We start from the raw sequence: 20,350 nt of genomic DNA, 5'->3' as shown, positions 1-20,350 counted from the left end.
GGTGGCCGCCCGGGCTGCTGCTGCTTGCTGCCTCTGCATCACATCACTCATCACGCTCACGGCTTCGTGCTGGCGACGCTACAGCAAGCAGCTCGATCGTCATGATGTGCATGTCCGCACATGCGCAGCGATATGAACAGACGCACGCGACTTTAACCACCGCACCAATTAACACAGCTCCCATGCCTCTCTGCATGATGGCTTTTCCCCAACATCCTGTGGTGCGCGGGCTCGCGGCTCGCGGCTTTTTCAGCAGACGTCATATTGCGTTCAAGCCTTGTCAGCCTGCCTGATCGTCGCTGCGTGAAAGCCGGCCAAAGAAAAGTCAAGGTCACGTGAGTCCTGGTCAGTGTCCCGAACCTGCTGACCCTGGCTCGGCCGACGGGATGGCAATCTTTTGATGCTCCTACACTCTGATTCGCACACCAACTGCTCGGCCCAGCAACAAACACACCCGAGCATTGTGCAGGACAAACATTGCCCTACACTCGCACAGCAATCGCTCGGCCTGGCAACAAGCACCCTTCAAACATCGTGTAGAGATCTTCGCAAGTATGCAAACGCGCATGTCATTGGCAGATGAGAATGGAGGCAAACGAGGAGCTTTGCGCCTACGCGAGCAGGAACACTCCCGCGGCAGACGCAGCAGCGAAGGATACAGTGATGAGGACAGCGGGTGCATGAGCAGCAGCAGCCCCGTTCTTCTTGTCATCTCCCTTGATTGCGTTGAAGAAGTTGTCCTTTGCACTCTTCAGACGATCTGACAAGGAAGTGTGGGTGCTGTTGTCGTCGCCAAAGAGGGGCTTGATACCCCACTTGTTTGGTCGGACCCAAGTAACGTTCGTCTTGTCGTTGTCATCGCTGTCGTCACGAGAGAACATGGTGACTGGCTTGTATACAGGGGCACGACGAGCGTTGAGGGATCTCGCGGATGGTGGAGCGCCCTCACCGGCTGCGCGGCGGTCGAAACGGTGTCCAAGCGGCTCGATTATCGGATCAGAGACGTCGCGCTTCGGCTTCGCAGCATCAGGGCGCAACGCAATCGCAATCGCGTTGACAGCTGCGGCGGTGACGGCGGCTTTCTTCTTAGCGTCATCGGATTCGTCACGAGCTGCGATGCTGAAGATCTCTTCTGCTCGTGCGCGGATCTCAGAGTCCTCGATGATTGCTCGCGCCAGAGGATGGGACCATTTGACGGGAGAACGAGCCTCGGAGCGGAGAGATCGCTTTTCCGTGTCCTCCTCCTCCTCGTCCTTGTTCTCATCCTCCTTCTTCTTGTCCTCATCCTCCTTCTTCTTGTCCTCGTCCTTCTTCTTTTTGTGATCCTTCTTCTTGGACTCGCTGTCCTTGGCGTGCTTCTTGTCCTCATCAGTGTCTGGCAGCTTGGTGCCCTTCTTGATATCGTCGATGATGTCTTCAAGTGCCTTGCCCTTCTTGTCGATGGGCTCGTCGGAGAGGAGGGTGTGGATGAACTTTCTCCAGTAAGCTTCCTTGTCTACGCTCTCCATCTTGTCGACATTCTTCTTTGCCTCGTCCTTCTTCTTCTTCTCATCCTCGTCAGCCTTCTTCTTGTCAGCCGCTTTGGTCGGGGTGGACTTGGGAGATGAGCTGGTCGATGTGGATGTGGTTGAGGTAGAAGTCGAAGTGGACGACGTGGAAGTCGAGGTCGACGGGTGCGAGTTGTGGCCATACTTGGTGGTCGAGCCATTGATCTCCACCTTCTGATTGTTGCCATTGAAGAAGTTTTCAAAGTCGAAGCCGCGAGCCCTCAGATCGCTCATCGCCTGTGAAGCGTCGCGCTCGCCAATCTGCACTCCGTTGGCCATGCTGGTAGGAATAGCGCCGTGGAGGCTGATTGTGAGCATGCACGGCGACGCCTCTAGATCACATGACACTGGACACTCACTTGATGGGGACTGCATTAGCAAAGCCGATGGCAGCAGCCACCACGGCCACAAAGACTGCGTATTGGTGCTTCATTGTGAGGAGAAGGTGATTGGGAAGGGGGAAAGCAAACCTGTTGCTGCGTTGGGCAAATGTTGGGTAGAAGAAGTGCAAGGGAGTACGTACGGACCAGCCGCAGAGAGATGGAACAGCAGAGTGGGAGGAAAGGGTGAGACGTTGTCTAAGGCTCACAAGGATGGGGGGCATGCCCGAATGGATGGCATACTTATACGTTTTCCGCACCCCTCCCTTCTCGCCTGCTTGGACCCCAGAATGCGCGTCGTACGTGCGGTCATGCTCGCCATGTATGCACGTAGGCGTACGCTAGCATGAGCCCTTGACTCTGCCGTCGAATAAGCGAGCTTTGCGCGCTGAGCTGGATACATGGCGCAGAGCAGAATCGCAAGACGAGCTTCGGAGCGGTCACCACGCTGTGCCACAAATTCCGAACCGTCGCCGTGCCAGGCGGACTGAGATGCCATCACGAGAGGGACGATCAAGAGAGGAGCCATGCAGATCCAGCGAGGGCTTGCTATGCAGGTGTGCAGCATGTCATGCAACGCAAAGGCGCTCGCGCGTACGGCGCAGTCTCGCGATAGAAGCTCGGGCCGATGTCTCCATACGCGCGCGACCCGAGCTGCATGTGGGCGTTCAGCAACGCCTAGCTGCATGTTGACCCACCGAGCGTGCGCGTTGCGTGCAAGTAAAATAGGCCAGCATCGCCATCACGTCGAGTTCTCGCAAGCGTCTCCGACGCAGAGCGGTTGTGCTGTGCGTCATGTCATCTTGTCCACACCGCCCGAATTGCTCGCACTCAAACTCGACACATTACTGACTTCGTGACTGTGACTGCTGGCGGATGCATTGTAGGCGCCAATGCCCGCATCAGGGCGAGGCATGCAGTGAGCTACGCACGGCACAAACCATCGAGCGCGTCGGAGCTCATTCTCGAAAGGACGCTAAGTAAGGCGAAAGGCGTAGCGAAACATGAGGTCGCGCTTCTATTCTCGTCGTGTACACCCTCTCGACTGACACTCTCGTCTCGATCGGTGCTCGTGCTTGCAACGTCGCTCAGTCGAGTCGATGGAGCAATCTTGAATGGTGAATCTGGAATGTGAACAAGGTGAATTTGAATGACGTGAATATCACTGGGTGTGTCGAACTGCGTCATCGACTTTGCGCGCTAAAAATGGACATTCACATTCTGATTCAGATCGCGATCGATCGACTGCCTCCCTTTGTGCGCGATCCGCGATGCACAGTGCTCAATTTGAATGGATGAGCGTGTGCTCGAGACACAACGCTGAGCGTGAAATCTTGTGCAGGTTTGCGGTTTCGCAGCGTAGCAACAGGCAAGCTGAAGTTTTTCCCGACCGTCCATCGTTTCCGAGAATGAAGCTGAAGCGACATCTGGTGGTCGGTGCTGCGGGTCGCCGCCCTGCAGTGTCTGCGAATGGCCGCTGCTATAGATGGCAGACTGCGCGGTGGTCCAGCCTCGGCGTGCTTGGATCGAGAGTGCACACGCGCGCTCCAGGGCAAGTCATGCTCCACATCTCCCGCACCGATTCGAGCTTGAAAGCACCGGTGTGAGTGTTCGCGTGCATTGTAGTCACAGAGTGTGGATTATTATACAGATGAAAAGATTCCTGTGGTTCTAATGACGAAGAACAGTTGGGTCGAAAGACAGCTTCTGGCTCGCGTCTTGAGTTTGCCAGAATCACGTCGTCATCGTCTCATTTAAGGGCACCAGCGCCTAAGGTCGTGACTCTTCGCATACCATTATCCCTCGCGATCTGAGCAGCCACAGCCAGATTCTTCGCCTCCTCCACAGCAAGCTGAGCGCGTCGTGATGCTTCGGCGGCAGCCACCCAATGCTCCTGATCTGTCTTGCAGCGCTCGATCTCTGCTGCCAGTTGACTGACGTCCTTGGACTGTAGGACAAGAGACGTATTGGCGCAGCGAGAGAGAGAGAGAGGGGGGGGGGGGGGGGGGGGGGGGGAAAGGTTTGAGCGCAGTAACACGTTTGCAGGAGGCACACACTCAAGCCAGCTCACCACCAGCTCTCGCTCGACTTCGAAGTCGGCTTCCCGCACAGTCGCCCAATCAGCGTGTCTTTTGCACTTTCGTTTGGCCAACCCGCAAATGGTCGACGCGCCAGATCCCTGAGCCTTGAGTGTATCCTCGCCCGGGCCACTGAGGACACCGTCCAAGGCAGTCTCGCCCTTGAGAATCGACTGAGCCTTGTCACTCGTCCACCACGCGTGAAAATTATAATCGTCCCAGTGCAACCTCTCATCGTACCCGCACCTCGGCAGGCCTTTTGTGCCCTCCTCGGTATCTCGCTTCTTCGACTTGCTCTTCTTGGTGCTTGTCGTCGAGGATGCAATGGCGCCCTCATCCGGCTCCACGGCAGGTAGAGTCGAAATCCTTTGCTTTGCAAGCTCGAGCAACGTGATGCGTGCCTCGACCATGCTAAACGTCTTGACCGCTGCATTGTGACGATGAGCCAAAATTTGCGACTTAAGACCAAGATGGTGCAGTGCCTCTGCTTCTGCGCTCGCGGGCGTTCGCAGGGACAGGGCATGCTCGTCATCCTTCACACCCGCATTGTCCCCATTTGCCATGATGTCGAAGGCACCTAACCCTGGATGGAACTTTGATCTCCATCTTTGGAGCTCTTGATTTGATGAGGTGTTGATCGAAGCACGGGGAGCGCCTACGTCTGCCCAGACGCACAGGCCCTCTCTCTTCGTCGCGTTCTTCACCACGTTCCCCAGCAGCTTCTCAGCAGTCGCTTTGGCCCCTGCTTTGGCGTACTTGGTCTTGGAAATTCTGGAAGCAGCTACCAGAATGCCGCAGCGCTGGCCACAGTACCTCGAGAGCGGCGGAAGGGCAGCGTGGGTGCACCCTTGACGGAGACACTTCGTCTTCCAAGTCGTTCTGTCCGTCGTCTCTGCAGAGGGACAGGCTGCGTCAGCAGAGCCTCTCCACCTTGGCGTCATGTGGCTATGGTCCCGTTATTCTATGCAAGTTGAGACTGAGCAAGAACACTCACTCGGCTCGCAGACAGGACATATGAACATGTCTACTAGCTCCGCCTTCGCATCATCCATGTCCATACACGAGGTGTGGTACCATTCATCGCAGCGGTCACATGCAATCATCATGCGCTCCTCGTCTGTCGAAAGCACGGGAGTTTCAACACGAGGGGTTCATCAGCTGATCAGCTGGAAGGGCGGCGTCTGCTCAATGTCGCTTTAGCACTCACCATACAGGGCTTTGCAGACGCAGTACAGCTTCATGTCCTCATCCTCGTCTCCTAGCCCTTCCTCCCTCTCTCGCGCTTCGCGCTCTCTCTCTGCTTCCCTTTCCTTCTCTAGTGTAGCAGCAGCAGCAGCAGAAGCGGCGGCTTCTGCCAAGACCAATGCCCGTGTGCGGTCCCTTTCCGTCTTGGACTTCTGAGCCGCCTTGTTGTCGCTCGTGCTGCTCTTGCGCTTCGTTTTGGAAGCGGAAGTAGCGTTCTCAATCGGCGAAGGGACCGAGCTCAATGAAGAAGTTGCATGAGCTCCTGCAGCTTCGTCCGACTGCAGCAGATCGTAGGGCGAGAGATGAGCAGACGAGTGAGTCTTGAATTGCATCTCTTGCGATGTCGGCTCGCCTAGAATCCCTCCTGCCTCATCCACGAGTGCCTCGTTTGGATCCACCTCGTGCCGCAAAGATTCTGAGATGGCCCCGAAGGGCTGGCTGGCAGCCCGCAGTTGTGCCAAAGTGTCTTCGTCGACTCCAGCAGCTCTTGCAGCGCTCTCGCTCCACGGCACAAAGGCCGACGACTTCATCTTTTTGCGCGGTCTAGTCTCCAGCCCGTCACCCGTCCCTTGAGGCGCCTGCTCTATTGCTGCTGTGGTCTCGTGTGGGCCATTGACCTTCAACTCTCTGGTGTGCGGTGGATCGTCTGGCTTTTCACTTGGAGCTCGAGGCAGCTCTGGGCTCGCAGAGCGCACAGGAGTAGCTGTCGACATCATCTCCGCATACTCGGTCTTGACTACGGGTGCGTCACCTAAAGGCTGAGCCGATGCTGTAGCCTGGATTGACATTGCAGGCTCAGAGCTGGATAATTCCGGCCCCACGTGTGGTTGCGGGGCCACATTTGTAGATGCTGGCGAAGTCGATCGTTTCATGATGGATGTGGTGAATGGCGAGGGATGTCACCGAGCTATGCTCAGGCAGTAGGAGTTGTGACGAGCAGCAGCTTGGCCTCGTATGCGAGCTCAGAAGCTGCGAGCGTCGGCGAGAACCGCAAGCGCAGAGTTGGTGATTCAGGCGCAGCACACAGCCAAGATGCACGTCATCTCGAGCGACTATGACTGCTTCCGCACCACAGATCAAGAAATCTTGTGGAAGGCTCACTAGGACAGAAGCACAGGTGTCGACGCTTGGTTTTGTGTCTCTTTGGTTGAATGTCAGCAGAACCGAGCAGCCATGATGGAAGTCAAGAGGCGCGCACCTGCCGCGGCTCGCATGCGCTACATGCACAGATGAAACGCACCACACGCGTTGCCGCGTCACGTTAGAATCACAAGACCCGTACCGCATTTCGCGTCGTGGACACAGTCAAGGGCGTCCTTCAGCACCAACCGCGCTTTGCTAGTCATTCAGTCAGGCGGTATCGATGGACTGAGGATCATTACGACGCGCAGGTCGTCAATGACCGTGCCTTTGCTGGGGATTTCGGAGCAAGCACTCGATTGAACAGGATTTATCATTGCGTCTTTGATTTCGGTTCGGACTACAGCGAAGACATGTTAGAAATCGATCTGGCTCTCATTTGTGAGAAGAGCGGTCGAGTATAGCCAGCAGGGGCGAGAGGGGGGCTCTCAGAGGTACCACTGGTACTCCACAAAGTGGTTGTTTGCGCCTCGCTCCAATTGCTTCATCACAGCACGGGCCTCGGCTTCGCTAAGATCGGTTGGCGCGACCGAAGACGCCTGCGTGCTGCTTTCGATATCCGACATAGCTTCGCCGTGGATCAGCGCACGGGCCTTCTCCTGCGCAACGGCGAATGAGACGAAAGTCAGCTCTCTTGTTACTGGCTTTCGCCAATGTATCAAGGCACACTCACCGCAAGGAGATCGGCTAGAACAGCGGGAGGAGCCAAGCTTACAGCCTTCGTTGCACGAGGGAAGCTGTATGAGAGACTGTTGATGCATTGCTGCAAGTTGTCAGAGGTGAACTTGTTCTCGTCGCGCAGGACGACGTAGTGAGTAGGGCGTGGCGTGCCAACCAAGCCTCCATGAGCCTGTAGCCAGAAGCTCCAACCAAATGGATGCATGATCTCAGTGTCCACCACTGTTCCAGCTGGCAGACATTGTGAGCGCTGGTCGTTGTCGTTCGGATTGCGTGCAAAGAAGCGAATGTGGTGTCGCTTTGCGCAGATGATGTAAGTGATTGGCACTTGAAAGTTCGGCCTCCACTCGCGGCAAGCCTCGCGGAGAGCCTTGTACTCGGCTTCGACGACTTGCACGTATTCTGAAGAGAAGGAAAGCCTTCATCAACGATCTCGTTGAAAGGTGCGGCGAATCAGTCGCGTTCAACTCACGTCCTTCGGAAACACCGTCGCGTAGTACTAGAATAGCAGAGGGTGGCGAAGAATCCTTCCAACGTTTCAGATGTCCTAGGAACATGTTCTTTGCATCCAAGATAACTTCTTGCGCGCCACCACGTTTGTTGGACTGAGCACGGACTTCGCTGCTATAGCGAGATCTCTTTGCGTCCATGGTGCCGACAGAGGCGGCGATACTTGGAAGTGTCGAGCCACGCGACCCGTGAGAAACGTCGGCTCCGATCAGCATGGCTTGCGGAGGAAGTCCTGGCAAGTTCTGTGGTCCAGCGATGATCTGCAGACGGGCATCGCGAAGTATGAGCACCTCGCATGTGCGTCGTCATGAGAAGCACGGTGCAGCACTCACCTGGTTCTGACCTCCGAGCTTCACGTTTACTTTCATGGCGACGTTGGCGCAGTACTGGGAGGACATGGCGAAGGTTGAGCACATTCTGGAACGACTGGTGCATGAAAGCGAATGGACTCACTTGTGGCTGGCCACGGTCGTTAAACGCCTTCTTCGCATTGACGACCTGCGATGGCACTGGGCTCGCCAACAAAAGGGCGCAGGTCCGCTTGATCTGGTCGTAGAAAGGTGCATCTGATCGATCCATCACGCAAAGGAACAATTGTGGGGGCACAGCTTTGCCGGCAAATTTCTTTTTGGCTTGCTGAAAGGCCTCGCGACCTGCGTTGTTCAGAGTGCCTTGAATGAGACCACTGTCGAATGGATCTCCGCGGAAAATTGCTGGCTGCTCCTCGACAATCTGAAGGCGTTTGTTCGGAGAGTTGATCAGTATCGCGTCTCGAGATCGCGTCCAATGATTCACTTACGCCCATGCCCAATTCACGCATGTACCCCACGAAGGCACGGACGAAGGATTGCACGACCTGGTCAGGAGCTCGAGTGAAGTTGACTACAGACCATGTGACGAGCTGGTAGGGGCAGCTAGCGAACTTGACTGCTTTGAGGTTCCAGGATCCGTTGATAGGCGCAGGAACTCGGCCTTGTCCATATTCGACCTTCGGCGGCGCCAGCACACGACCGGTAACTTCCATGGGCGTCGGCGACAGATCGAGACCCCAGCTTTGGACGCGAGCAGATTTCTCAATGGCGAGTTCATTGCTGCGAATCTCGGCGATGCGGCCTGCACGCTCTGCCGGCTTCTGAGCGCTGATCTTGAGCATGTCAGAGATCTGTGACGGTCAAGGTTGTAGGTCAGTCTTTGCACCATGCCGCACGAGAATGAAGTGGCAACGAACGACGCACCTGATCCACGCTGAGCTTCAAGGGATTCATCGGGGTACCAGGGACGATGTTTGCTAGCTCGGGTGGGACGAACGTGCCATTGCCACCGAGGAGAAGGCAGGGCAGGTCTGGATGGCGTAGACGAATGCTGTACGTCTTAAAGAAGTAGTCCGCGACGGAAGTCTGATGTTCGAGCAAAGCAGATCAGTAAGCTCATTTGTCACGGCGACGGCTCGTGCGAATCTTACCTGTGTGCCGTCTTGCAAGTTGAACATGGTTTGATTCGCCGGTCGGGGCGAGAATCCTTTGAAGATCTGTAGCTTGTTCGACGGTCGGTGCGTCACCTGAATTTGCACCATCCTGAGGCGCTTGCGCAGCTCTTGCTGTTGTCTCGGATCGAGGCGCAAAGAGCCTCCACCATGAGCGCCAGGAGGAGGTCCGCCACGGCCACCGCCGCGGCCACCACCACGGCCACCACGGTCACCGCCGCCGCGGCCGCCACGACCACCACCACCACCACCACCGCCGAGCCCTAGCACCTCAGCAGCGACGGTGAGGAAATCACCACCGCTCACAAAAGCGCTAAAGGCCACGTCGATGTTAAGAACAGGGCCGGACATGGTTGGACGGATGCTGGCGAAGAAACCCTTGTAGACTTCGGCTCCACCGCTGATCTTGACGGCAAGCTTGGGATCGAAGAAGCGTCGACCGCCTCCACCATGAGCCTTGTATTTCTTTGCTGGATCGTGGCGAACGAGGACATCGAGAGCTTGGAGAGCCGTCGTGACCTTTTCATTCGTCGTAGCGCCGCCGGCATGGATAGTGTTGCGATCGCCAGCGCAGAAGGGCTCTAGGATTTCAAAGTCCACCGTGGCAACCTGAGTGAAGGTCAGCTTGAACTGACGAGGGCGTTCTTTTCCGGATGGCTGCTGCTCAGTGGTGGCGCCGATGATGGGCTTGGGCGGAAGTTCGACATTGAGCTGGTTCTTGTCAATTGGTAGCTCCGTTGGCGAGTAGGCATTCTTGCGCCCATCGTATGCCACACTGGTAGCCATCTCCTGTGTGATCTCGCCTCGCTTGACGGCTTGAGCTAGACCGTGCTCGAGCACATCGTGATTGACGCGCGGCGGAAAGTCGTCTTTCTTTGGGGTGCCGCGAGTCCTTGTAGGGAGAGGAGTCGGGCCCTGGTCAACGACAGCTCGCCTTGTAGGTCAGTCATTACTCGATCGGTTCACTCACTTTCCATCGTCGCCTGTGTAAGGTACGGACTCGATGATGACATCGTAGTGGAAGACTTCTCGCACAGCTTTGCCGGTGCCAGAGCCACGGGAGCTCACGGCTCCACCGCGACCCCCGCGGGCCGGTGTCGCACCGCCGCGAGCACCTCGAGCAGATGGCTTGTTACCACCACTATTAGCAGCTTGACCTGCGATACCAAGACTGTACATGTTGGCATACAGAGGGATAGGACGACCCTTTCGGACGTGGATGACGATGACGAGGAATCAGCACGACGTTGACGAGTAAGCATGGGGTGGGACTGAGAAGTGTTGCTTACTTTCGTGCCTCCCACATCTGGACGACCTTGGACATCTGCGACGATCACGAAGAAGACAATTTCGTGCTTTGCGTGAGCAGGGTCGAAGATGAACCCGCATCTTGGAATCTTGCGAGCACCGTCTGGATATTCAACTCACCGAGCAGTGTGACGGACTTCTGTGCCAAGACAGCTTGTTGCTCGACGGACATTTCCTGAAGCGAGCGAATGAGCGCGGCCGTCTCGCCGCTGGAGGCGAGCTTTGGCGCCATCGTGGCAAGAGTTCTGGATTACAGCAGATGGATTGGCGTTGTTGGCAACGCTGGACGGGTGGGTCGTGAGTGGAAGCCTCCGTCGTGGAACGGAGACGCAATGGCAAGGCGCATGTGTAATGTACCCACGATGCGAAGGGGGGAAGGTGGTAGGGTTGATGATGGTCAAGAGGCGGCTTGAAAGTTCGTCGAGTGAGCGAGAGTGTGTTGTTCGGTTTTGGGAAAGATGTTCGATCGCAACAAGAAAGCTCAATAAACGTTCATCTGCTGCAGCGCTCATGTGGTGGATCTTTTGAGAGCACCAAGTCGAGCCTTTGTTCCACACACCTCAGAAGACATTACGCGCCGCGCGCCGCGCGCGCCTTCAAGGCGCGGCAAGAGCAGACTCGGGGCCCGTGCCCGACCCCTTGCTTGCTGCTGCTGCTATACACCGCCGATCCTCCACGACCGCGCGCACGTCGATGACCATTCGGGCGAGCGGGGCAGACTCGTCTCAATTGATCTGATGCAAGCTTGGTTGGGCGCAATCACAATCAATCTCGAGTGCACCTGTCCGTACAGCAGCTTTCTCCAGCCAGATTCGTGACGTTCGCAGGCTGCGAGTCCGGGCCACCATAGCACCAGTCATCGTTCTTGACCGAGTCGAGTCTCAAATCAACAAGGGTGGGCAAGAATCGCAATCGCGTGAGAGCGCATCACAATAAGCTCATATACCCATATAGCGCTTGCGCAAACAGAATAACCCAGACTTGCTGCTGCGTGCGCACTCCACCAGTCATGATTGCTGCCGCGCAGACCGCGATTAGCCTTTGACATCATCAGCAGCAGCAGCGGCAGCAGCAGCGGCAGCTAGCAGGAAGATGTGCTACCGCACAAAGCTGGGTGGGTGCTGCCTAGGCGAGTCCGACGAGCGACCGCTCATCCGCTTTGGCGCAGACACTCACGAGTCGTGAGCGTTGCGATGGCTAGCATGCGATTCAGCTTGCATCTCGGCTTTTCCCTGACCTCACCTTCAATATCGACCGTACGGCGTGCCAAGGAAAGTGCGCCCCATGCAATCTTGTTCTGTGCCCTGTAGACACACGAGTCAGAGTCCTGCTGCAGCCCCATCGATCATAGCTGCTGCTGCTTGCCATCAGAAAGCAGACAATCACACATTCGTGATTGCCTCGCGGCGATCGCCTGACCTCGGTGCTGGGCTGCTCGCATTTTTGATTGACGCTCCCGCGGATGAATCAGAATCAAGCATCCACCAGACTCATGATGGTCATTGCTCTTGATTTAGTCTCAAACAGATTGCGACCATCCTGCATCTCGTCAGCCGCCCACAATCAAACGAAGATCTTGCTGGCGATGCTGCTGCTGCTGCTTGCCTTCAATATGATGCTCTTGCAGGTCTCCAGCAGCATCAGGCAGCTTGCGTGATTACAGCAAGCGCACAATTAAGATCGACCAGCAATGGCTGCCACACCCATCATGCAACTTCATGTGACAGGCGAAAGGACTCTTCGCTGCGACGGGACAAGAAGCAGGTGATCAGCAATCGCAAAGAAGAAGAGCGAGTAGAATTTCTGTCGACTCAATCAATCGACCTGAGACTTGCGGCGCACTTTGTTTCATGTGATCAATCGGCGACGCGATGAGGGGGCAGAGAACCCATCCTCGCGTCCAGACGACTCGTGACTGTATCCGTGTATTCAACAGTAGCACTCACGATGAGGTGAGCCAGGAGACCGCTCCTGACGCTCCGGCTTTTCATTGCCCCCTCCCCGACCGTTGCATGGAAGACGCCTGGCGTGTACCTTGTGCCAAGCAGCACCGTGACGGTAGAACAGCTGCTGCCTGTCGAGGATACAAGAACGGCGGGATGATGACTGGCGCAGCAGCTACGGCTGTCGCACATGCATGGTGTATATACAACTGTGTCACCTCAATTGCTCGCTCCCTTATTCTGATTGTCTGAATGGATTTTGCCGCGGTACGAATATGTCTCGTGGTAGTCCAATGAACAGGCGAAGGAGTCCTCGAACGACGCATGTTGCTCTAGTCGTGACGAGCGTGATGCCCTAGATCATGAATAACTCGTGCTGATTGTTGCGACCCGTGATCGCTGCTGACTCGCTTCCATGGCACAAAGGAAGAGACCCCTGAATAGCGATTTTCAGCTGCGACAGCCCAGCAAGGAGCTAGGTTAAGCCTCAAGTCGTGCCTCAGGAGCACTTACGCATTAGCGATGGCAGTCCCACGCAAACCTCAGGCTGTTTGGACTGTGACTGCCATGGAGCTGGGCCTCCGCTTAGTCACGATTGTAGTGACAACACGAGTCGCGACTTCGGGCTGACAAGTGCACCATGCCCCGGCAGCAAATATTAATCAATCATCAAGAGCGCTGCTGGAGTCGCGTGAGTCGATCAGTCGCAACGATAAGCTGCGATTTGGTGTGCAAAGTAAGCCTGCTAGGTCTGCTTCGCTAGCTTGCTGATGGACCTCGATCCCGCACTTCTCGACCGAGCTTAGAGCCGCGCATCCGAACGTCTCGGGCGGGCGGTCAATGCTCTTCACCTGCCATCTCATCCTGATGGCGAGCACGGTTGCTGCAGAGGGGTTCTTGGTCAGATCGAGATGAGTGGCTTTTCATTCTTTCGGATCGACAGGGGTACAAGTCATAGCACCTCAACTCAGATGAAGTGTGCATTTCGGCAGCAATAGACAGCATCTTGTAGCTCCATCTGCAGAGCAAGAGACTCGCGACTCGCGATTACGCGCGGATAGCCCCTCATCCAGTCTGCAACAATCACGAGCGAGGCAGCACGAGCGGCCAGAGGAGCGATCGAACTTGATGAGCCCGGAAGCGCCGGTCGAGAGCGACGTGTACAACGAGCGTTTTGCTTTGCTGAGGCTCCAGCTGTCAAGCCGTATCGTCAAAGTGATTCGCATCCTGAAAGGTTGACGAGCATGTCCAAGACTGGACCGCGGTGGACAGCATCTCGGATCATCAATCAAGAATCACGAATGGACTCAACAGGCTTCGATCAAGTTTGATTTTGTTGGTCCGTGATGGGGCGCTCCACAGCACTCACACACCACTATCACGTGTGGCACGTTCCAACATGGATGTCTTCTGGGAGGTGGGACAGGGTTGAAGTCGTCGCGACTGCGCATCCGATCAAAAGTAAGCACGAATTATGTGTAATCCTCGATCTGCATATAATGCACGGTGACCAGACCTCTCTGCCACTCGCGGAGCAACACACGTACCGTATACAGTAGCAAGAGGTGATCGATCGTCGGATCAACATGCAGACAGCAAGGTATTCAAGATTGACGGCTGCCAATCAAATCAGGATCGAATGTCGCCATCTTTGCTCTGCCGCATGCTGCTCGAACGATTGAGTCAAAGAAAGTCCGTCGCAAGGCAGCAATTAGCGAACCGGCCCTGCATGCGTACGCTGCGAACGCTCGTGCCGTTCGGCTATGTTCGCTTCATGGTGCGCTAGCATCTGCTTCGGGCGTCGGCCGCCATTCTGCATGAGCCTCTTCGCAGGAACGATTGTGCAGGGAGCGGCGCAAAAGTTGAGCCCTACGCTCAAGCCTTGTGCTGGTCGAGCTTGGTTGGGCCTTTGGCCTCGGGCCACGCGCCGCGCAGTCTCCGCGCCGCGCTCTCATCAACGCCTCTTCAGCCTAGATACAGCTTTGACGTGCAGAGATGAAAAGCCACGACTGGGCCAGCAGTCATGCTGTACGCACAGGAGCAAGCCTCGACTTTGCGGGGGGTTGGAGTAGGGGGCGGGGGTAGCCGGGGTAAGTCCCCTCCGCGTTCGACAGCAGGCAGCGCTCGATCGCGTCAATTTACGAAGTGCGTGCGCACGCGTTGTTAGGGGGGCTGATGTCCCCTCCACGCGCGACGACTTCGTCTGAAAGAGGCAGGCGCCCACGCAATAATTGCGGTTCCTGAGACTCACGACTTTGACGCCTGCTGCTGGATGTTCTGCATGCACACCCAGCTAGCGCGCTGAGGCGCAAGACGACTCGCCTGAGCGACTCGACCGCGTGCGGAGTTGCATTTGTAGCGGCACAAGCGCCTTGCCCGCATGCATGACGGCTGCATCAGAAGAAGCCGCAGAAAGTTTTTTTCAGCTCGGAGTCAATTTCAATCGCCCAGACCTTCATTCTCCGCGCAAACACCTACGTCGCTGCAGCACCCGCGAGGAGCACCACAACAGTTGCCGCGCGGAATTAACTCTGCTCCTATCATCATAATGGTACGCTGTACAATGTGAATGTCTGACTGACTGCGAAACTTTGCCTCGCTGCTGACGGGTCATTTTGCTCCAATTGCCGATATGCGGGCCCTCGCGCTATAACTGTAAGACATCGACCGAATAGCATGCGGCTGGGCTTCGATTTGGGTTGCGAGACAAGTCTCAGCACGGTGGTTTCACACTTTGTTTATGACGTACGCTTGGTCCAGTCGCGGATCTTGGCCAGAACAGCTATAGGAGACTTGATCACAATGAAGGGGGAAGAAGCCGCTGATGAGATGTTTGGGTGCGCACTCAGGATCGCTGCCGGCGAGTCCACCGAGCACAGGCTTTTGCTGTTGTTTTGCTGCAAGCCCCACGCGGTCGTTCCGTAGCTGCTGGGTGATCGTCGGGGAGCGTGCGGCATGGCGTTTGGGTCTGCGTTGGGCGGGCAAGGCGGAACTTTCTGTGTGCGGAGGTCTTTTGACGGGTTGCGGGGCTGGCCTCAGTGAATGGATGTCGGTGTACAGCAGCAGCAGCAGCGAAGTGGTGAGGCAAGCTGCACGCGGTGCATGCATGATGGTTCAAGAGCTGCATAAAGCATCTTTTGCCCCGAGCCGTTCACTTCGCCGGCAAAGGCAGGCCTGTCGTCAGTCTGCACGCTTTCACAGCAGCTGTACAATTTGCCGAGCCTGCGTTGCTTTTCTCCATCGACCGTCTTTGCTCCATCCGGGAACTGCGGGTCCGCTACCCCAATGCGAACAAATGAGGCCCCCTCCCCACCCCTCTCGTGCTCGACGTCTGCCGGCCTCTTCCCTAAGGCAGCGTAGGAGTTGAAGACGCCTTCTCTCGCGGCTTGAGCGCAGCACTTCTGCTCGGACCGCCCCTGGTGATTAGGCGGCGCGATCCACTCCAGAAAGCCAAAGAAGGCGGGATGGCGAGAGCGCTGCACCTGTCTAACAGAGCAATGCGGCGAAAAGGCTGCTCCTGTAGATAGCACGCCACAACGCTGCTCCTGTTCCCTTACTCAGCACGGAGGCCAGTGACACTTGCATCGGGATACTGCAGCACATCGTTCAGAAGCCTTGTTCCTGCTTGCCGAATACATGACCTTCAACGTTGGCCCTTAGGAGAAGGGTCTGGCCAGGGATGTGCAGCCGGAGGTTCCCAGCCGAGTTGCCTGTCGCAGCGCACGACGAGTTGAAGCAACGTTCCGTCAAGTCTACCCTTGAGCGAAGGAAGCGTCCGATTGGCCTGGCAGGGCCGCTCACAGTCATGAGAGTCTCGAACTGCCCCGGGGCCAAGCCTGCGCCAGTGTCTCAGGTCTGCTCGGCATCGCCTTAGGATCAAAGCTTACTCTCGTCATAAACGGTCCGCTTGTCTCAACCACCAACCCTCCGCCGATCTCACATCTCTCCGCTGTTGCCCTTCCCCACTCGTCCCCTCTCCTTCTCCCGTTCGCTCGAGTCTTGGTCCGCCATCATCGGACAGACCACGGTCTCTCATATATATATATATCTTACTACTTTCGTGACTCGCGAGCTTTCCACATCTTTTCCGTACCCCTTGGCATCGACTTTCCTTCACTTTGGCGTCCGTGTCCACCCTACAATCCTTTCCCGTCAAACGCTGCATCTCCACCAAAATGCAGTTCACTCGTCTGTTGTCCGTGGCGGTCTTCGTCGCAGCGTTCGCTGCCGTGGTGTCTGCCACCGTAGAGACGCCCGAAAAGCTTCCTCGCATTTCCAGACGTTCCGCCGACCGTGACGAGGTCCTTGCGCGCACAATGTACGCTCGCCAGGCCCTGCCGCTTCCCTCCGTGGACCCATTCTACAACGCAACTGAGGACGAGCTCAATCGCAGCAAGCCGGGAGACGTTCTCAAGACACGTCCCATCTCCTCCTCGTCTTACTCTTTCACATTCAACGGTCAGCTCATCGACCTGAACCAAAACGTTCAGTCTGCCACTCAACTGCTCGTTCGCTCCACCGACCAATTCGGCGGAGCAAGCACCACCGTTGCCACCGTCCTTGTTCCCTACAACGCCCTGTCCAACCCTCGCCGTGTCCTCGTCTTCCAATCTGCCGAAAACTCCGCATCCAAGGACTGCGCTACGAGCTACAAGCTCACCAAGGGCAGCGGTCGCGGCGACTACGATGTTGCCATCGAGCTCGTCTTTGCTAACCGTGAGCTCAGCCAGGGCTACATTCTTGTATTCACCGACTACGAGGGACCCAAGGCAGGCTTCTCCGTTGGCAGGCTTGCCGCACAGGGTGTTCTCGACGGTGCTCGCGGAGGCTTGAACCGGCTTGGCATCAACCTCAACTCTGGCTCTCAAAGGGATGCCCGTGTTGCCTTCTTTGGCTACTCTGGTGGTGCCCTTGCTACCTCGTGGGCCGTGCAAAACCAGGCCGACTACGCTCCTGACCTCAGCAAGTTCATCGTCGGTGCTTCTTACGGTGGTATCCCCGTGAACCCCAAGAACACCTTCCTGCTCCTGAACAAGCAACAGGCTGCTGGTGTCGCGTTCGCCGGTCTCGCGGGTACCGGAAACATCTTCCCTGACTTCAACGCCTACCTGAACCAGCACGCTACTGCGAACGGAACCGAGCGCCTGATTCAATTCCGCTACACCCCCGGATACTGCCTTGTCGACGCTGTCAATGCTCTCCAATTCCAAGATGTCTTCTCTTACTTTGACCAGCCTCAAGACACCGTGCTCAACACCCCAGTCATTGCCGATGCTCTCGCGAAGAACACTCTGGGATCCAGCCAATTCAACCCCAGAAAGGCCCCGGCTTTCCCCGTCCGCATTCACCAGGCCATGATTGACGAGATCGTTCCTACTGCTGATGTCGACAACTACGTCAACAATGAGATCTGCAAGAACAACTGGAACGTTCTCTACGTCAAGGAGCTTGTCGGCGAGCATCAATCTCTCGCCATCACTGGCTCCCCCGCTGCCTTCGCTTGGCTGGACGACCGATTCGCCGGCAAGAACGCTAACCTGAACGGCTGCCAATTCCAGACCACCGCGAGCTCCTTGATCAGCTGGCAGGCGTACCTCGTGTTCGGTCAATCGCTCTTGAACCAGCTGCTGGCCATCTACAACGCTCCTATCGGCCCTCTTTCCCTCTTCGGCGAGAAGAAGGTCGGAAGCAACAACGGCTCCGTTCAAAAGGTCAGCCCAAGCATCGTCAACTCCCTGTCCTCCTCTGCCGCCGTTTCGGGCACCTCGTCTGCTTCCGCCCCCAACGCCACCAACACTGGCGCGACCAAGCCCGTGTCAAACGCGACTCAGCCAGCGCAGACCTCCAACAAGCCTTGGTGGCAGAGATTCGTGCCTTCTTGGCTCCAGTAAGAGACTCGGCACTCGCTGCCCGTCTCGACCGCAAGCTTTGAAACGCACCAGAACGGACTTCTCACGAGAACGCATCTCAGTCTCCAAATGCTAGACTCAAACACCACCGTCATCGGACACATCGCTACATCACGCTCATTTTTTCCCACTGCTCCGTCTTGCCTCTTCGCATTCTTCCACTTTGCCAGCTCACCCTTGCGCCGCGCAATGCCTCTTCTATTCGCCTTCACAAAAATTAGCCTCGCGCCATTCTTACCCCCACCTTTCTACCCTTGCTGCCTCGCCGTCTCCTGTGCCGATGCAAGCTCCTTCGCAGTCGAGCAGTCAAACGTGTATTGTGCCAAACTCTTGCGCTTCGAGATGGACCTCTATTTATCTCAGCCTGATCAGTACAATGCATCTTCCGCCTCATCTTGTCATATTCGCTTGCGACAGTCGTCAGTGTACATGCTTCATGATGAGGCGCATTGGGATCGTGTGCGCGACGTCAGAATGATCTCGCTCAGCTCCAATCCAAATCGTCGTCGGCCAGCTCGACTTCCTGCCTCCTCCTATCCAACACATCCCCGATCTCCCTCGCTCTGATCGCATCTCTATTGGCAGAGACTGCGTCCCTGCTCCGACTTTCTAGCGCGGCTTGAACACCTCCAGCGTCTATCCTGTCCGAATCGTCTTGCCTGGCAGGGTCATATCGAGACATGAACGATGTTCTAGCGTCAAACTCTTCGTGCTTGTCTGGTTGGATGCTGGGGCAGAATTGACATCAGGTAAGATTGTCAGTTGCGAGCCTTGCCACATGATGTGTCGTATCAAGCTGCTGCGAAACGCTGCTACTGCGATCCGTGACTGTGCATCATCGATCACACCATCGAGTCCTGGCACTTTCCTTGCCTAAACTCACCTCCTCTGCAAGTCTTCTGCCTCCTCTTCTTCTGTCTTGCTCGTTGTTTTGGCATTGACGACCTGTTGAAGATGCGATCGAGGGCGCAAAGGCGGTAGGGGTCGGTCGGCGTTGTGAGCGTGAGCATGCAGTACATGTGAGCTAGAGGCGTACCATCATCTTCTTCATTGCCTCGATCTCGTTGGCCCTGATCGCTGCCAACGCCTCCCGTAATGTCCAGACAACCCCTGCCCTCACGACGACGTATGAAGTCCTGCCCGCGCTTGCCCTTGCGCACCTCGTTCGCACACACTCACAAAGTGATTATCGCAATGCGGACAATACTCGTCCCCTTCCTCCGCCCGAGTCAAATCGACCCTGAAAGCCCTCTTGCACTTTTTGCAAATCAGCTGCATCTCCAACGTCTTTCTCAGAGCGTGCGATTCCGATTCGGCATGACAGGCTGGACAATCGAACCACTGTTGGCAGCATGGTGCTCTGACCGAGACTTGCGCGTTGAGAATGTGCTTGCTGCGTAAAGAGAACAAAGGTCAGACAGGCTGGCCGTTGGGGAGGCAGAAGAGCGAGCCAATCGACCGATCTGTCCTTTATCACACTCACCACATCTGCGCAGCGCAGGTTCCAACGAGGATTCGGTATTCCCGACGTGCGCCTCTGTAATGTCCACCTTCTTCGCAACTCGACGAGTTCCTTCTGATAAGCTCTGGACTGGCCCCTGTTCCGATGTCTGCAGCGATCAAGGCGATGCTGTGCAACGCGCAACCCAAAAGTCTTCTTCGTATACCACTCTGCACGACCAACGCAATCCCGTCAAAAGGCTAGAATGAGACAGACCTCCTTGGAGCTGATTGCGTGCAAAGCCTTTCTTTGCCCTTGAATGACAGTGTGGGCCGCAATATGAAGTGAAGGTGAGTGTTGAGAAGGCGTAATGATGAGTCGCGAGTTGTGTCGCGAGGTCACGAGCGTGGGTGTCGTGTTCGGCTTCGTGGCAGCTCTGCCTCCACGCGACTCGCAGCCATCAGGCGACAACATCGAGCGGGCGAGCGCTCTCCTCTTGGCACATATAGCCATGCTCGACGCGCCTAAGCCCTCCCTGGAGCCACGCGCGTGTACATCGACGAGCACGCTCAGCCGTGAATGCCTCAAATCGCGGTCAAAGCGCGGGCCTCATCATTCTTCAACAGTCAACAATCTCGGGACCGGAAGCCAATGGTGCAGCACACCTCCCTACTCCTGACAGGCGGCA

The 20,350-nt window shown here is 56.4% G+C and overlaps 6 protein-coding genes across 6 annotated transcripts; 1 reads left to right on the top strand and 5 right to left on the bottom strand.

Annotated features, from left to right (window-relative positions):
• Nucleotides 1-518: 518 nt before the first annotated feature.
• IE81DRAFT_367635 (hypothetical protein) lies at nucleotides 519-2,425 on the bottom strand. Its single transcript, XM_025517095.1, has 2 exons — nucleotides 1,907-2,425; nucleotides 519-1,827 (listed from the first exon to the last, which is right to left on the bottom strand). The coding sequence occupies exons 1-2, from the start codon at nucleotides 2,149-2,151 to the stop codon at nucleotides 612-614; spliced, it is 1,461 nt and encodes a 486-aa protein (XP_025368427.1). The 5' UTR covers nucleotides 2,152-2,425; the 3' UTR covers nucleotides 519-611.
• Nucleotides 2,426-3,424: 999 nt separating this feature from the next.
• IE81DRAFT_324768 (hypothetical protein) lies at nucleotides 3,425-6,426 on the bottom strand. The gene is made up of 4 exons (XM_025514320.1): nucleotides 5,213-6,426; nucleotides 5,000-5,122; nucleotides 3,999-4,897; nucleotides 3,425-3,875 (listed from the first exon to the last, which is right to left on the bottom strand). Exons 1-4 carry the CDS (start codon nucleotides 6,036-6,038, stop codon nucleotides 3,678-3,680), a joined length of 2,046 nt encoding a protein of 681 aa, XP_025368426.1. The 5' UTR covers nucleotides 6,039-6,426; the 3' UTR covers nucleotides 3,425-3,677.
• Nucleotides 6,427-6,684: 258 nt separating this feature from the next.
• Nucleotides 6,685-10,885, bottom strand: IE81DRAFT_315444 (Piwi-domain-containing protein). The gene is made up of 11 exons (XM_025512529.1): nucleotides 10,490-10,885; nucleotides 10,351-10,385; nucleotides 10,032-10,267; nucleotides 9,041-9,953; nucleotides 8,814-8,975; nucleotides 8,378-8,740; nucleotides 8,032-8,310; nucleotides 7,911-7,964; nucleotides 7,541-7,838; nucleotides 7,064-7,470; nucleotides 6,685-6,989 (listed from the first exon to the last, which is right to left on the bottom strand). Exons 1-11 carry the CDS (start codon nucleotides 10,599-10,601, stop codon nucleotides 6,819-6,821), a joined length of 3,030 nt encoding a protein of 1,009 aa, XP_025368425.1. The 5' UTR covers nucleotides 10,602-10,885; the 3' UTR covers nucleotides 6,685-6,818.
• Nucleotides 10,886-14,977: 4,092 nt separating this feature from the next.
• Nucleotides 14,978-15,462, bottom strand: IE81DRAFT_182889 (hypothetical protein). The gene has a single exon (XM_025510717.1). It carries the CDS (start codon nucleotides 15,418-15,420, stop codon nucleotides 15,040-15,042), a length of 381 nt encoding a protein of 126 aa, XP_025368424.1. The 5' UTR covers nucleotides 15,421-15,462; the 3' UTR covers nucleotides 14,978-15,039.
• A 760-nt stretch (nucleotides 15,463-16,222) lies between these two features.
• IE81DRAFT_182737 (LIP-domain-containing protein) lies at nucleotides 16,223-18,602 on the top strand. The gene has a single exon (XM_025510715.1). It carries the CDS (start codon nucleotides 16,488-16,490, stop codon nucleotides 18,201-18,203), a length of 1,716 nt encoding a protein of 571 aa, XP_025368423.1. The 5' UTR covers nucleotides 16,223-16,487; the 3' UTR covers nucleotides 18,204-18,602.
• IE81DRAFT_182750 (hypothetical protein) lies at nucleotides 18,455-19,870 on the bottom strand. Its single transcript, XM_025510716.1, has 4 exons — nucleotides 19,705-19,870; nucleotides 19,401-19,614; nucleotides 19,105-19,166; nucleotides 18,455-18,949 (listed from the first exon to the last, which is right to left on the bottom strand). The coding sequence occupies exons 1-4, from the start codon at nucleotides 19,707-19,709 to the stop codon at nucleotides 18,706-18,708; spliced, it is 525 nt and encodes a 174-aa protein (XP_025368422.1). The 5' UTR covers nucleotides 19,710-19,870; the 3' UTR covers nucleotides 18,455-18,705.
• Nucleotides 19,871-20,350: the final 480 nt, after the last annotated feature.

Source organism: Ceraceosorus guamensis, assembly GCF_003144195.1.
Source record: "Ceraceosorus guamensis strain MCA 4658 unplaced genomic scaffold IE81scaffold_46, whole genome shotgun sequence".
Classification (NCBI taxonomy): Eukaryota; Fungi; Basidiomycota; class Exobasidiomycetes; order Ceraceosorales; family Ceraceosoraceae; genus Ceraceosorus; species Ceraceosorus guamensis.
This window is presented reverse-complemented; position numbering and strand designations above follow the sequence as displayed.